This window comes from Neodiprion virginianus, chromosome 5 (assembly GCF_021901495.1).
Source record: "Neodiprion virginianus isolate iyNeoVirg1 chromosome 5, iyNeoVirg1.1, whole genome shotgun sequence".
In the NCBI taxonomy this organism is placed as follows: domain Eukaryota; kingdom Metazoa; phylum Arthropoda; class Insecta; order Hymenoptera; family Diprionidae; genus Neodiprion; species Neodiprion virginianus.
This window is the reverse complement of record NC_060881.1, coordinates 9,334,830-9,352,150: the sequence shown is the minus strand read 5'-3', so window position 1 is coordinate 9,352,150 and position 17,321 is coordinate 9,334,830. Positions and strand designations below refer to the sequence as shown.

At 39.4% G+C, this 17,321-nt stretch overlaps 1 protein-coding gene across 8 annotated transcripts in view; it reads right to left on the bottom strand.

Moving 5' to 3' along the window:
* The window catches only part of LOC124304776 (rho guanine nucleotide exchange factor 10), a 61,517-nt gene that overhangs the window by 5,319 nt on the left and 38,877 nt on the right, over positions 1 to 17,321 (bottom strand). For 4 of the 8 annotated variants that reach the window (XM_046763398.1, XM_046763399.1, XM_046763404.1 and 1 more), the window contains 9 exons: positions 2,731 to 2,944; positions 2,416 to 2,656; positions 1,993 to 2,175; positions 1,537 to 1,833; positions 1,320 to 1,412; positions 1,010 to 1,234; positions 769 to 930; positions 467 to 673; positions 68 to 382 (listed from right to left, as the gene is read on the bottom strand). In XM_046763398.1, the coding sequence (XP_046619354.1) occupies positions 68 to 382; positions 467 to 673; positions 769 to 930; positions 1,010 to 1,234; positions 1,320 to 1,412; positions 1,537 to 1,833; positions 1,993 to 2,175; positions 2,416 to 2,656; positions 2,731 to 2,944 (1,937 nt within the window). Of the gene's footprint in view, positions 1 to 67; positions 383 to 466; positions 674 to 768; positions 931 to 1,009; positions 1,235 to 1,319; positions 1,413 to 1,536; positions 1,834 to 1,992; positions 2,176 to 2,415; positions 2,657 to 2,730; positions 2,945 to 5,642; positions 5,931 to 14,358; positions 14,378 to 14,592; positions 15,165 to 17,321 lie in introns of those variants that run through there. The other 4 variants (XM_046763401.1, XM_046763405.1, XM_046763400.1 and 1 more) reach the window with 4 other exon arrangements.

Genomic DNA, 17,321 nt, shown 5'->3' with positions numbered 1-17,321 from the left:
CTCGCATACTTTGTCTCAAGTGTCGAGTTTTGTAAACAAGAAAAAAATGTATTTCTGTACAACATACCTCCGATTGATGTTGCGAGTGATATACAGGTTGTGAGCTAACAAACAGAGGCATTTTTGTCGAAGGTCTCTGTTCTTGTTCGGGAACTTCCCACGCTGGTGAATTATTAGGATCTAGAGCGAGCTGGGCGAGTCTCAGCTCCGTTACCCAATCTTTTTTGACAAACGGATTTTCAGTCTGAAATGTATACATCTGGCCCTGTTTCGTTGTTAGTTGTAGACAACAGCTGTCTGCCCATATCATATCCTCGTCTTTCTGTTGTATCGACGATTGTATGGATTGTAAGATTTGTTTTGTATTCTCCGGAGTCATACCCTGCAATAAAGTTGATTTAATGCAATCCAATGAGAGAACAAAACGTCTCGTTGCAATTAAAAATATTTAATACAGTTAACTCACGTTATACGACCCTTTGAGTTGAGCGACAAGATCACTTATCCTTGACATGACCTCGTAATCTTGCATCAAGTCACTCATTTCGGCACACAAACTATCTGCACCTGCCTGCCCACACTCTCCGCTTCTATCAGATTTCAAGCTGCCGCCTTTATTCAATCCAGCCGTTAATAAACGTCTTAATGTTGGCGAAGTACTGGTATCCTGAATCTTTAATTGAATTTTTCCCATAAGAATTCCCGAATAAAATTGTCATTCTCTGTACTAGAATTTGAGGAAAGTAAAGGAAAAATCAGTAAATATACCTCAACGTCAGCAACAGGATATGTCCACTTTAAACTTAGGCGTTCACTGCCAGAAAAATCCTCAGTAGACCTTGGTGCAACAGATACGCATACAACTAAGTCATTTAATAGTAACAGTCTTCTTCTTTTAGACTTGGTAATCATTCCATTTTGATTGAATTCCTGAAATGGGAATATTTTAAATCATTCAATCAATGCACGTAATAAAATCTCGTAGTTTATGAGTCACTTCAACACTTACCAGTTGCGTAACGTTATCCTCTCTAATTAGATAACGCGAAGAAGAGGAAAGGGGACGATGAGAGAGTTTGCCAGAAACGTGACGTAACATTTCCTTAAATGCTTGGAATTGTTCAGCCTCACGTTTCCTCTCGTTTAACATCTCTGCCAGGCTCTCTAGTTGGGTCAATGCCAGCTGCAACGACATTCTGTCATGATGCCCTTGGGGCGTATGTTTTAATAAGTCCTGAAATGCACACGTAGTAATAATTAATATAAGAAATCTCGATTCACTGAGAAATGAAAGTAATTGTAACTCAGTTCAAGCTTACTTGTAAAAATAATATAAATTGTGGAAACCTCTGAACTGGTTTCACCATCAGTCCAAAAAATGACAATCTGTCGTGCGCGCTAATTTGTTTGACCTGAAAATTAAGACACATGTATTTCAAAATATTCTCTTCTTGCTAAGAATCAAACGTCGCAAACAAACTGTTACAGAATTGGTGAGTTGTTTGAACAAGAAGAGTCAATTACAAGTTGACAAACCTTAAAAAAATCAGACAGAGCAGTCTTTCGCTTTGATTCCTGTTTAGCCAGATCCATTGCGACGGAAAAGTTGTTAATAAAGCCGCTATATATGTCCAATACAATAGCCTTGCTAAAGCTCGCAACAAACACGTCACCTAATTTTTCATCCTTATCCCATGATCGTACACACTCAGCTAGAGCTATTCTGAACAACGTGTGACACTGCAATATTTCTGGTAGCCTGTGAAATAACGTAGCTATTTTTGACTGGCCAAGTACAGGTGGAGATGATTCTTCCAGAGGCTTTTTATAATCCTATAAGAATATTGTAAAATAAACAATAATCAGAGCATTAATGAGAAAAGTCGGTGTTATAATCTCCATATTTGACAGTGTAACAATTGCGCGACCACTCCATATGTTCACAAAATAAGTAGGAATAATAGAAAGAAAAAAAAATGAGGATGAACATACATTAACAAGCCTTTGCAGGGTAGCAACATAGCTATTTTCAGAGTGAACAATCGCGGCTACAATATGTCTTCTCTTGAGTTGTTGAGGTGTCAAATTAGAAGGAACAGGAGGAAGAGTTGGCGGCGCTTGTCTGCGCTGCTGCATACATTGAAACTGTACCATAGCTCCATTTTCCTCTTCAACCTAAGCGCAAGTATAAGAAAATATTCAAAATATTTTCGAAGTATACAGTGCAATTGATGCACAGAATTCCGAAAATTTTATAGGATTTTGATCATTTCCAGACATACTGAATGTCCTCGTGAAACAGAATACTTTTGATTTTTCTAAATTATACATATCTAAATCGTATGTAATGATTCTTCCTGTGAAATATCATATGCGACTTGTATGAAATCTTTCTGAAAATTAACTCAAACATACCTCGCGCAACTGTGGCATCTGCGAAGCTTTCATCGGGCTGGTTAAGGAAATGGTGTCACACGTATCCACATCGTACTGATTTGTGGATCCCCTCCGGATACTAAACCACCTCGAAAGTCTGCCTTGGTTGTTAGGCGACTCTAACGGCTCCGGCGGATTGTTTACCCTCAAATTCTGAGACCTCCATTTGTCACAAAGCGTTCGTGCCTTGTGTAAAGTATTCCTCAACTGACCGTTGCTCCTGTTGTGAAATTGAAGGTAGTTAAAGGAACAGACGTTGATCAAGATAATAAAAAATTTTCACTCAATACTCACTTAATACTGATATTACTTTTCTCGCTCTCATCATCAGAAGAAAGGTCATGATCGGATGCAGAACACCAAGAATCCTCGCTACGCGCAGACTGAGTTGACTGCGTCGACCTCGTTGCCTCCAACGGAGGATGAGGATTTCTGTGCTGTTGGCTAGCTGACTCCATTCTAGCTGAGCCTACGTCATCCCATGATCTACATCTTGAACGGGGCTCATCTTCAACAGAAAAATACATCAAAAATTAATAAGAGAAAGTTATCAAACCGTCGTTTCATGTGTAATAATAATAAACAAAAGACCATTGATACCTGTACGAATTTCATCACAAGCAAATGATCTCTACAATGACGATAAACAAAATTTGCATTTTTTCGATTCCTCGGCTTCAAATATGACGTTATTCTCTGCAAAATATATTTGTTTCAAATAGCTTCAACTATATCAGCGAATATCCATGTTGGAAACTTGTAGGCGAGCTTTGTTATATGTTACTTGTCCTGCTTTCGTTTCAAGTATAGACATATCTAGATTTAAAACCTCATAAATGAGTTTTCATATCGCATCCTACAACGCAGCAATCGCTGATTAGCTGCATCATGTATGTACAAATCGTAGGCAGAGGCGCATACCGCAAATTATTTGTAATACTACCGCGTGGGTAAATAAAGAGTGCAGATTACCGCATTCGAATGCACGTATTGTACATACATACGTACACACGATATATGCAGCCGGTTGAAGTCGAGCAAAACACATCGAGCGTATCGTCCGTTATAATACATGTACCTACCTATATCCTCCAAACGCGACACGCAACAGTAATTATTAGTTATAATTGCGTAGTTATGTATTCATTGTCGAGTTCTTTGATCGCGGGATAATATCAGTTTCTCGTTTCAATGTAATAAATTAAAAGCAAGTCATGGATAGTAAATCTATATAAAGATATTTGTTAAATGCATATTTCGTAGGCAGTCGTGAATCTTCTCTGCTTCCATTTTATCTCATCGTCCGGTCTTAATAGATCATGATAATACAAATTTAATTATAAGTCGACGAGGATTGCGCGAATGAAAACGTTCCACTAAAAACGACATACATAGTTATGCACTCGACCTCGATTATAATGCAAAAAAGATTCCCGGCGACCTTTTATTTCTTTATAGTGCGTAGATATATACATACAGATTATTATATGTATGTATAATAATAATCCTGTGACATCAATTTGGAGTTAAATCGCCGATCCCCCTCACTTCAACTTCGCACAAAACGTTATGTGCGCTTCCATTCAATTTTTTTTTTATTCAAACCCACATATCAATGAGCGTGATTCATAGGAACAGTGATTAGTCATAAGAAAGAGAACTCAATTTGAGGTGTGAGAGCGATTATATAGCGATACACTCGATAATCGAAAAAACGACTTAACTTTACTTTCATCATTATGCTCATTTACATTGTTTAATGGTAGATCGGCGTCAACTATTAGCGGACCGAGAAAATAAGTCTGAATCAAATTCAACGGGTAGCAAAAAATGGTTGCGTTCTGTTTCTCGACCAGATTTCCAAGACCACATACGCATATTCTATACAAGATTGCCTTCGTAGTCCCGGAGATAACTATTGGAGTTGTGGAACTAAAAACTTGGGCGTAGTCGCGGTTTTGTTCAGAAATCGTAAAGAAAACTTACGTGAGTATAAAAGAAAAAGAGATATTTCACGTTACACAGCTTGAACATGAATACGATGCTGTATACCTACTTTATAATCACAGAGAAATTTGAAAGGTTGTGACTTTAACAAGTCGATAACGTGAACACTCAATGAATTTTTGTTCTTTTTAATATATTGATAAGAACACTCAAAGATCCGAAATTATTTTTAGCGGTCGTGACTTGTATGATATTATGCGTCACAGATCAGTGTAGAAATATCAATCCAAAGTAGTTCTCTTGCTTGGTTTCACTGACTAGGTACCTGAAAACTTCGCAATTTGATTCGATTCTTCACGGAAGATCTGCAGTGAGAAGAAGGCAGTAAAAATAACATTTTCGTTAACGATCGAATCGAGAAATTGTAATAAAGATAATTTCAGTCGGTCAAGAGGAAACGTAAGATTGCCTTAAGCTGAACTTTCATTCGAGTCGTGTATTGTCACCCAACCCACGAATTTGACCGACAGTGTGACGTAACGAATTTCAAATCTCCTTAATAGCAATGACTCATGGATTTGAAGTACCCGGAGTAAAAAAGGAAGCGTACCTCCAGCTTTTCGTTGTTCCATAACAATGTGAAAAATAATATCGACTACAGATACAATCGATGCCTGCATAAATGCGAACGATTCAAAAATGAAACAAACATCTACCGGTCACCGAGTAAGCTCTCACTCTATTTTGACTAACAAACCTGTTGCACCTGCATGCTTAATGCTCAGATTTATTCCAACAAATGTATTGCATATATATATAGTATATATACTTATAAAATATCTAACACCATAGCATTTATGGTCCTTGTTTTAAACTTCCGTTATCGTAGCTGTAATACACGAGACGAAAGATGACGCGGACTGCTTCTTCATCTTTGTTTTAACCATAACAAAGATAACCGTCAATATACGGAAGCACTTTTATATCATACGCAAAATACTGAACGGTTTCATTGGCGAATAAGCATCTTTCGCATTGACCATCCATGTCAAACAAGATCAGCAGTTTCGGACGATGACAGTGATACCACGTGAAAATTAAATCAACGAGATTTTTTCACCAACACGAATCAATACAAGTATTAACGTTTCAAGACGGAATTAACCATCCCACATAAATATCGCAGTTATGAATCCGACAAAACAGCGTGCTGCACAACACAAGACCGTATTATATCCAATTCAACACATGTGTAGTACCTACGTCTTATACCAACACACGAGGCAAAGAGCGGTGTAAAAAGAAAGGTCTTTCGAGGTGGTGTTTCAGGGCGATGAGAACGAGGCGAGTACGGTTCGGTGCCAGTGCTCATTGTTGAACCTAATATGCTGGGATTCAGTGATTTGCGTGTATCGTCGTGTAGGTGCGTATGGGCAGCAGTTGCGTGGGTAGTAAACGAACAGGTTCAGAGCGTAGATTGTTCTCCCGAGTTTGATGACTGTGGCACCGGAGCTCCGGTACACGGAGTGGGTATAATATACGCTTTACTTCGAGGTCTGTCAATGCTGCTGCGACTCGCCTGCATACGTGGATTACCTACTTGCTGCTTCAGGTGTGCCTCCGCGCACTAGTCACTACTGATGCACCGCGCACAGTGTGCACGAGAGGTTCGACTGGTGGATCGTGTGTCGTCACAATATGCATATACGTCGTATATAATAACGCCACATCGCACAGAAGAGAGAGAGAGAGAGCGAGAGAGAGAATGAGTGGGTGGGGAGAGACAATATCTGTTGCTTATTATGCACGTTGAACGATCGACCGTTTCAACTCACTCTCTCCGTTTAACTCTGTCTGTTCTTCCCTGCCACGGCACAAGCTAGGCGCAGTCAATCTAGTCAATTCAATGACGGATGTGACTATTAATAAAACCTAGGTATATAAAGGTAGACGGATTACGTAATTAATATTATTAGTGTACCGCGTACGTACATTCACGTTACATTTTCATTTGTAGTACACGTGATCGGATCTGGTATGGTTGAAAAGAATGGGATTGAATATTGAAGGCTTTACAAACTCCTTTGATGTTATTGGTCGAGTTGTTGTAACTTTGCATGAATTAAGAATGAATCGTTCTTAAGCAATCTTAAGATGCGATATTGTCTGAAATTCGGTAAACGGTATATAAATAAAACGAAACGTCCATACATTTTATAAACTCGACTACGTACTTCAAAGTCATTCTGTAATTACAAAATACAGTGAATTTTCCTCCAATATCTTGTTGGGTTAACGTGACTAACTTCAACCGCATGTAAAAAGGAAAGAATCATCTTGCGTTGTTACTACAGATCACGCGCGGAAACAAACCACAATTAACCGATTACGAAGAACATGACGATAAACGATTGTCATACATATAGCTTTAAATAAATCTTGCGACGATAAGGAGCGACAAATCGGTTATTTTTTTGTATCCCTTTCTTTTCAACGTGCGTAATAACGCGGATCGTGTAAAAGAGATTAGTAAAAATCAAGCGATGCATTGTTTTCAAAGCAAAGAATTGTCTGCACTTGCCTTTTCATATACGAAGTAACGTGCGATGACCGGCGAAAAAAAAAAATCACCCCGCGTATAACAACAACAACAATGATTTTCGAGAACACTATTATTTCCTTGTCCCCGCAGTTATTCTCAGAAACGATATACTGACAATTGTAACACGTATTACATTCTGTATAAACACTGGATTTTTGAAAGAATGCGACGTGTGAGATAATTTCCTTTGTACGCGGGTGTTGCATGTAATCCGTGTGTGTTTAATCCGTGTAATACACGAAGAGGGAGTTCAACAGTTTAGGGACGTCGACCGCGGAATGCAACGACTCGAGGAGTCGTCGCCAGCAGACTGGAATGAAACTGACAAGATAGGCGGGTTGGTTACGAGCGGATGCAAATGATAACAGTGAGTTGAGCTTATGAACCCCCATGCGCGACCCCAATGATCATCATGACTGGATGTGGATGGGATCTATTTTAAAGTTCATCGCAAGTTTAAAACTTGAAACGTACAAGCGCGCGTCGTTTACACACACTGCGTCCAACCTACTCGTCGTTCATTGTCAGACGTACAAATCGATTGGATAACAAAGAGTTGCTGTAACAACCGCAACTCGATGAAGCGATGCTGCATATTTGTGCCGCTTATTCATAGAGGCCGGATCGATACATCCCATCTTGAAGGATTTTCAATTGTTGATGTGAACTGCAATCGCAGATTCGTTTTTCTTTTCATATGGAGAAACAAAAAGTCATTTAATTTACAAGTTATTAATTTTCATTTGACCCGTAGACAAAGTTCTTTCCATCATGAAAAAGAGAAGAAAAAAATTACATCTCGATTTTGATCTGAATCGATGCAACTTTTTGTAACTTGTAACTGACTAAGGATTTAGTTTTCATCGGTGATATAGTTTTTGAGTTTAATTACAAGGAAACATTTTGCAGAGCCAAATGAAGTTCGTTTGTAAGTGGATGATTTTACCGAATCAGATTCACTTAAGAAACATTCAATTGTTACTCTCAAATTTTACTTCTGAATGTTTTACCGGAACGCAAAACATTGTTTCACCTCAATAAATGCACATTCTAGTAAATTTATGACTGTGAATCAATCCAAACATAAATATAACATTTGGAAACGACAACATAGTTTTCTTTGCGAAAAAATGTATGAACGTTAATGTAATTCCAGGGGCTATGTAGGTATAATGTGAACACCTCACAGTGTTCATAAAGTAAAATATGACGGCACGTTAAGGTAGACATTTGGTGAAATCGAGGAAAAAATTACTTTCATCGAAATTATATCACGGTTTGTGCACAAGCGCTACAGTTTCTGCTGTGTGTACATTCGGTGGTATGTTTTTTTAAAACTATTATTCAATCTCACGCTGTTTAGACAAAAAAATTCTCAGCCTTCCCGTGTATAATTAAAGATAACATACGGTAAAATAAATTCCGATTTTACTTTGCTTCCTGCGAAAATAAGAACGTGTGTCGAAAAACTGTGAAATAAAGTATGAGTTTATTTAAAAGGGTAAATAAGTTGTTTAAATACATCGCTACACATATAGTTATACAAATATACGTGAATTAATTTCAAAGTCTTATCACCGGTGACGAATAGGCTTACATAAAAACTGAGGATTTTGTGAGAAATTTGAACCACGTAAAGTCGGTTGAATATCCTCAACCTCCAAATGACAAAATGGATTTGGGAGACTCCATTGAATTGAAAAATCTTGAAACAATAGAAATACGACAAGATTTATCTATCGGTCACACATTACATCGAAGTGTCACGTTCGTCGTCATCGTGTGATATTGAATATCAGGAAAATGTTCGACATTCATGCAGTAAGTGCTGCAAATTAATTCTCAACCATACACGATTTCTTTAGAAAACAAGAATGATAGCAACAATCCGTTTCATAGGTACGTAAAATTTGTTAGCGGAGCCTTCCAGTAGAATTAACGAAGTGCAGTTTTTGTTCGAAAACACGAGGTGAATGAATTCACTGTAAATTATATCGACACGGATAGAAGTAAATTATACACACGCCTTCTTTGATAAAGCCCTCTACGCATACGTATAGGTATACATGTGTAACATCAGAGAAGATACCTCTCAATCTATCGTCTACCGCGTTGTAGTTGAATTTTATTACCCGCATTACGCTCAACAGTCACTGTATCGAATTTCGTCGAGGATCGTGGACTCGGACTCTCGAACGAATAGAAGCCGCGCCATGCAGCCTCGCCTCACTCGGTCTGCCCTTTGTTTAGGTTTCGAAACACGAGGCGTTTTAACGACGACATTGCCGTGCAAGAGAGAACCCTTCGCACAGTGAAATATTTGAGAAAAATGAGAAGTAGATGTTGGTAATTACGCGCAAAATATGCGGTGACACATAGAACATCATCACCTCTGTAGTCACAAAACGCTTAAATACCACTGCAGGCGCATAATAGATATAGCTGTATAAAAAAAGATAGAAGGCAAAAGTTAAAGTTAATCGCAGGTTTTCACCGCAGGCATGTAGAAATTAGAAGAAAAGAAAGGATAAAAATGTACACTACGCGGTTTCATAACGGTGGGAGCGGGGGGTAAAAACGTAAACTGCGCTACCGACAAATACCGAGAGCAGGGAATAGCCGCGACGGCTATTACGCGTGGGAAAATCGCCGTATGCTGCACGTAATAAAATCCTCTCATTCTATATACATACGTATCGTACTATATATGTATATAGTATGTACACTTGGGGACAATGAATCTGAGACGATTAATTTTTTCCACTAGAGTTATGTTGGCAACACAGAGAAATCTACAGCGCCACAGTCGGCCGAGTGCGAAACTAACTCAATCTCAATAAACGTAACGTAACCCATGACCGTATAATCTAACCTTAGAATACCGCGGGGATGACTTGTTGGATTGACATGTATTTTAAGTTTAGATTCGACGGTCATGGGTCAGGTTATGTTTATTAAGATTGAGATTGTTTCGCGATCAGCCGACTGTGGCGCTGTAGGTTTCTCTGCGTTGCCAACGTAACTATCCAGTGGAAAAAATTAGCCGTCTCAGATTCATTGTCCCCAATTGTACAATTAAACATTTAAATTAAAATTTCAGATGTCGAATGTCAGCGTGAACGAATTACGCGATGCAACTTTGAGGCCAGATTATAAAAATCGAATTTGAAAATGTTGGGTTTGCTGGGTATATACAAATATATATATATATATATATATATATATATATATATATATAATAATAATATATATACTTTTCATTTTTATCATCAGCAATCGTACGTCGAATATTCAATAAATTACCGTATTCGTAAGCGACGAAGATCACTTTGAGAATAGAAATGTAGGAAATACTGAAATTTTAAATGAAAACTTAGACATCGATGCTTTGTTTGAAATCATTTTAAAATTGTCAAAAATCTAGTACATAGATATGTTGAATTTCACTCTATACGGTGGTCAACTTTATTCGAAAGACAATTTTTTCAAATATTCACTGAAACATATATTTTTAAAAAAAATTTCATTTTTATACAGTTGCATTGTCAAATGTTTATGAGGATGAAGTGAGTAAAGTTACTGTAACGTTGCGTGATTGGAAAACATCGTTACTTCGCACCTTTAGGAATGTCTGAAACGAAGTAAACCGTGATGGACGAAACATGGTATCATTTTGGTAAGCCGATTTCTTGAAAGTCATACCAAAATTGCGTATCAATGATTTTTTCCCAAATGTTTCGTTACGTTAACGTTAAAAACTTCAGTCTCATAAATATTTAATCTTACAATCCATCACGAGTATTAATTACGATCTACAAATTCAGTGGCAATATTGCATGGGTTACTGAAAAGAAAATCTGTTTCAGCGACTTTGTATAAAAGCAATTATAGTTTTCTGAATAAAATGAGCCATCGTAGAGTGAAATCGGGTTACATAATCGGCTAGATTTTTATTTCAAAAAAAGCATAGATATTTAAATTTCTGTTATAATTCCAGTAGGTGTCGTCGGTTTTTATATTTTGAAAGAAATCTTCGTATCTTCATACGATACAATAAGTTAACAAATACTCAACGTACGACAATCTCGTGTAATAAAATGTATAAAAATTATCAATTTTTGGCGGATCAACCTCTTGAAAATTAGAAGCAACTGATCTTCGTAGAGCTTTTTGGTACCGACTGTACAACCGACGAGAAGACCTTTTCCTCCTCCTCGTCCTCGCTTCGTTCTTTGCCGCCCTCCACAGCCGCTTTATCACTCTCTCTCTCGCGCTCTCTCGATGAAAGAGAGGCCAAAAAGACTCTCGGATAACTCGACGACGACCCACGGTGCGAGACCCGAGGCCCTCCGCCTGCTCCTTCAGCCTTGTCAACGGACGAAACGTGCAACCAGCGAGGGCTATTCTCTTCTACACCAGCATAACATATTATTCCCTCTCTCAACGAGAGAACGACGACTCTCTCTTTATTACTGTACCAGCTACCCACGATAGTTTTTTCTGCTCCGCGATACGTCACATTACACACACACACGTATACACAGATGGCGGTATGTGTAGAAATTGGTGTGTGGCTGCTACTCGTTTACATGGAGTGCCCGCAAACAGTCCGTGTTTAACCGAGATACTTACGCACGCGTTATATGTATAAACATTATCCGCATGCCGCTTCGCTATTTTCACCGAATTCTACCGGGGGCGAGGTTAAAATTCCAAATCTGACAAGTTCGTTAGAAAAACTCTTCGAGTATTTTAATTTTCTGAATTTTCCTTTATCGGAACATTGCTACATCGTAACTTGAATTTTCGGAATTTTTCCTTTCGGAACTTTGATCCGTCGGGTTTCCCGAACATTCGAAACTTTGTTGTTTCTTCAAAGTTTGATTCCTTTACTTCAAGTTTCGCCACCAAAATAATTTGGAATTAGCCGCTTTCGGAACCCCACCCCCGCCGCGATTGCGTTGTCAGGGTTTTAACAACGCGCCGTGTATGGTAGGTATGGTATAATACGCGTACATACATGGATACAGTGTGAGCACGTTCTCAGTCCTCTTTCTTTCTTTATTCCTTGTCATTTTACGCAGTACGCGCATTCCTGTCAGCCGCAATGCAATGGTTTACAAGTACCCTGCACCACGTTTTTTTCGAACTTGAGAAATTAGAACTACCTACAACGGACGATATGCAGTGTCACAGATAATGACGAATGAAGTCAAACAAGGAAAGAGAATTGTAATTTAGTCGAATCGTTACGACACTATTATTCGTCGATTACTTTTTTTTTTCATCGAATGATGCATTATAGGTGAAACAATAAAGTACCATATTTGTTATTCTACTCGGTGACGGGAGTTACTCGAATATTAAGACTCTATATACCATCACTTTCGTATAATTGATGTACGTATTGCACATATCCAACAACATAGCTGAATACGATTAAGAAGCCCCAAGTTAGGGTCCTGTACAAACAATGGAGACCTTCCGACTCGTGAAGGGACTGACTGGTCCCGGTTTTGCGTCAGGCAGCAGGTGCACAGGTATTAATGCCCTACCAAACCACTGTTTGCCGCTGCTTCGTGGGCGCAGCAGCAACGACACCACGGGTACTGCACGGTTTACAAGTCTCCGGAAGAGCTAACTCACTTAACGCGTAATGGATAACCCATATAATAATCCTGGGAAACGTATACAACGCTGAACGTTGTACGTAGGAAATCGCGAACATCAAGGAACCTTGGTAACATTATTATACAGAGTTTACGCTGTTGCGTTTATTTGTAACCGCGAATTGAATTCAAAGAAAATCAATCCCACATGACGATGCGCGGATATTATTTATGTCATAGAGGAAATAAAAAAAAACTCGACTTAACCTTTTGAATCGCACATTTTAGTGCTCGAGTCAACTTTTATGACAAAACGGTATTCTGTGATTTTTGACGTCGCTGATTAAGAATCTGAAATCAGATATCAAAAATTCATGATGGCAGATCCAAAATGGTGGAAGAAAATTTCAAATTTGATAGAATACAGTGAAAGAACACTGTACAGGGATGTTGGGGTCGCTGATTGGATTCTTCATTCTGAATTTTGAAAATCTGATTTCAGATTCGTAATCAGCAACCGCAAAAACCCCTAGACAGAGTTTTTTTGATCCAGCTTCGATTAAATTTGAAATTTTCGTCCGCCATGTTGGATCCGCCATCTTAAATTTTTTAAATCCAATTGTAGATTCGTAACCAGCGAACCCAAAAGTTATAAATTATGTTAAAAATGTACATGTGCGAAGGGGTAACTTTCTCGGAAATGAATTATTCCTTCAAATTTCACGATTTTTTTCAATCAATTTGTTGCTAAGAATAATAATTTACATCACATCGCAATAATTACCCGCGAGTATTGAAAACCTATTATAGTATTATATCGGAAATAGCAAGAAAACCGCAAAGAAATATGTGGAAAAGTTCTCAAAGTATAAATAAAAAAAAATAAAAATACTTACCACAATGACTGAAAAGGTTCGCGAATTTCATTCGGTATAAGAGTGCAATAACATCGGGTGTGAATCTCGATCTATAATCGTCCGATTCGTACCTAAGCGTACTTCAAATATAGCCTAACTAGGTCATTGTCCCCGAGAAATAGTACCAGTGTAACTACAACGATTTGAACTACCGAGAAACGAGCTGGAACCCCACGCGCAGCAGGCACGCACGCCTCGACATTCCACGATTTTCAAGTTTACGTTTTCGCTTGCATGCTGCAACAGTACCGGGGCAAGAACCGAGATACGTCGTTGTAACTTTTCGCCGATGGCGAGATGCGTATTCCGAAAAACGTAAACAAACGCAACGCCTGTGCGATGAATTTTCGACGAATCTTTTTTAACTCGCCATGAATTTCAACGAAACCTAACCGTGTGACAATAGGAAGCAGGTATAGAAACGCTTTGAGCCTGACACAGAGAAGAGAACAATGACTCCTACACATAATCGACCACATTCGAGGATAATCGTACCGCACACTATATCCGGTCATCGCGTGAATGAGCCTGTGCAACAGGCATTGACACAAGGCACAAGAGTTTGTATTATGCTCCAACCGAGCAGTCGGCGCATTAATTAAACGCGAGGACAACTCGATTAATCATTACGTCCCAGCGAACAAAACTGTCCTTCGTTGCTCCGAGTTTCCGGAACGACACGTTGTAAGTACCGAGAAATCTGAGAGATCAGAATGTGCAAGCCAACAGCAGCGAGAATGCAACGCAATAGCGCACAAACACGGAGGGCTGGGACCCGGAATACACGTTTCATACCTACGTCAGATAGTGAGAGTGAACGTGAGTGAGAGAGAGGAGAGAAGAATACCTGCTTCCTGCACACGAAACACAAGCACAGCACCGTGACCGCGCGCACCAGCAACAACACACGACACAAAAATTGCACCTCTCGCGTGGATGGATAAATGATGTTAATTTTAAAGAACCTTTCAACAATCTGCATTGCTTATACGCTGTACCAGCACTTATAGGTGTACAGTATAGTACATAGTATGCATACATCAGAAATGGATTACGAAACACATTAGCAGTTTCAACTTACACTTGATTAGTACAACGCCGTTGTGCATTTCATCCATCGCGGGTCCCGTGGCCCGGGCTTATGCGTTTTTTTTCTGTTTAGTTATTGTTGTTTCTTTTCTTTTTTTTTTTAAACACGCGTGCGAAGAGGCACCGACGAAGATATTATAAGGGAGTTAGGCATCTTCTCAGGCAGACACAGTTGTTTCAAACTATCTCGTGTAAATTGTAAACAATACAAATTCCTGTGAGTATGTGTATTTTTTTAAAAGGGGGTAGTCGCCCGGTCCCAACGAGCAGTCTCTCTCTTCAGTTGCGTTTCTTTCTTTATTTATATTTTATTTTTATGTTGCCTGTTATTTTATTTATTTTTTTTTCTCTTCTTTCTTCCTCTTGCCTTTCCGGTCATACACGCTCGCGAACCCCGTTCATCGTTTATTTATTTAGCGCATCCCCGGCGCAACAAACAACGCGTGACAACAAAGAGACGGTATTAACAACGTTGAGAAACATGGCTGACGACTTCGTGCCGTCCTCGTCGTCGTTGTCGTCGGCGTCGGCGTCGGATTGCTGGCCTGCGGAGCGGAGCCCGTTGAGCACTGATGGTACCCCGGCCGGCCAGCCAGCTGAAGGGGAGAGGAAATGAAATGCTCGATAGTTCTCGCCGTCGACGACAGACGGCGTACACGGACGCCTATTGTCCGTGGTTGGTTCTTGCGGCTGTTCCTGCTTATAGTTCCTCGTGCGGTGGTTGCCGACGGCGAATAGCCGTGCGTGAGTGACCCTTGCGCGTGAGCGCAAGCTCCCCGACCAAAAAGCAACTCCTTGTTTATACCGTTTCATCGTTGCGAGGGAGAGGCTCGATTCGAAACTACGCTTAGGCGATTAGTTTCTGAAACAAATGCCTCTTGTTGTCCGTTCACCCTTGAGCGGCGTTTGATCCTTTGAAGACATGTAAGAGTACCTATTAGAATGGGGCTGAAGTTGGTAACGCTATTTCTAATGATTTTACGTTTTATACAACTATAGAAATGTATGAAACGAAATAAACCGGAAAGAAGCAAAATTTATTCATATTTTGAAAACTCAACTAATTGAATGTCAATGTAAACTTGCAAAATAGTATTATCCCCCCCAAATGTTGCGTTGCGTTTAACGTTACTAACTTCAGTGTCATGATTTAGGGTACTCCAGCAGGTGTACGTAATTGCATGGCAACCCTTTGACTCATGGTGGTAAGTGTTCTTACCACCTACGTAATTTGTATCCATTTTGTAAATATTTACAAAACTTGTCGATATACTTTAGTACGGTTTTTTGCTTTTTCTGACAGTATACTAAAAGAATTGATTGAAACAACGTGAAATTTTAAGGAATAATTCGTTAGCAATTAAATTACCCCCTTCAGCATATACATATTATTCAGAAATTATATGTTTTTCAGGTAGCTGCTGATTCATAATCTGATGTCAGACTTCGAATATTCAAATTGGATCAAATCTGAACAAAAAATAGTGTGTAGGGGTTTTTGGGGTCAGTGATTATGAATCTGAAACAAGATTTTGAAAACTTGAGATAGCAGATCCAGTGTCGAAGACAAAAATTTATTAAATTTGGACGAAAATCATAGTTTACTAGATTTTTAGCTCGGTCATTACGAACATGACTTCAGATTTTGACAAGTCACATCGGCGGCACTGATATGGCCGACAAAGTTTCTTAAAAAGGTGATGTCAACTATCTGAATCCACCATTTTTAACTTTGATATTCAGACTTCGAATTTAATCATAAACGAGTGAAAAAATACCCTATGCTTAAATTTTCGTCCGAGTTTAATGAACTTTACAAACTTTTTTCCTTCGTATTGCATCCGCCATCTTGAATTTCGAAATTTTGACTTCAACTTCGTAATCGGCAAGCCCAAAAACCCCATGGAAACTATACTGTTATAAAATTAGACTGAGAACAACAATGTGTGACTCAAAGGGTTGACCGGAAAGATCGTCTACAATCAGTTTGCGCTCTGATACATTACTCGAGCGGAAGACATTACGAGAGGGTTTTCTTCTCGTGAATAATAAAACGTGAGTCAGAGATCCGAGGCGGCAAGGATAGATCGGCGTCGCATCGGGTTAACCGCTTTGATTACAGCCTGGGTTATAGTGAGAAATCCTCGCTGACGCAGAAATTGTCAATTTTTAGAAGGATGAATGGACGTAAAACGAGTGCGTACGAGTCGTGAAATAGCGCGACACTCGACGTCGTACTTTCTGAAAACCGGCGTCAGCGAATTGAGGAAAACCGTGCGTGAGCCCGTCGGCAACGTACCTAGATTTTGGCTTTGAATGTATAACCGCGTTATTAGTAACAGCAGCTGTTCTCTCTCCCATATCTCGGAATCTACGCATCTGTCGGAGGCAGGAAGGATCTCTGTACCAAACAGCTCTCTTCCTGCCGTGCTCTGTCCTCGCTTCCAATTCCCCCCCATTTTTCGGAGCCGAAGGCTCAAGCTGCAACGGATGGCGGACATGCCGAACATTTCTGAAAGAACTCCGACCAACCCAGGTATACGTACATATACGTACGACGCGAAGTCGGCCGAAGATCGATTCAAGATCTTGTGAGGATAGAGAAGAGCGTTACAAGGCTGTGCACAGTAGGTAGCTAGTCACTGGGACTTTGTAGTGTGTGGGCAAATGTCTACACAACGCGTATGTGTAGCTACGCGTGCGAAATTCGAAACTGCAAAC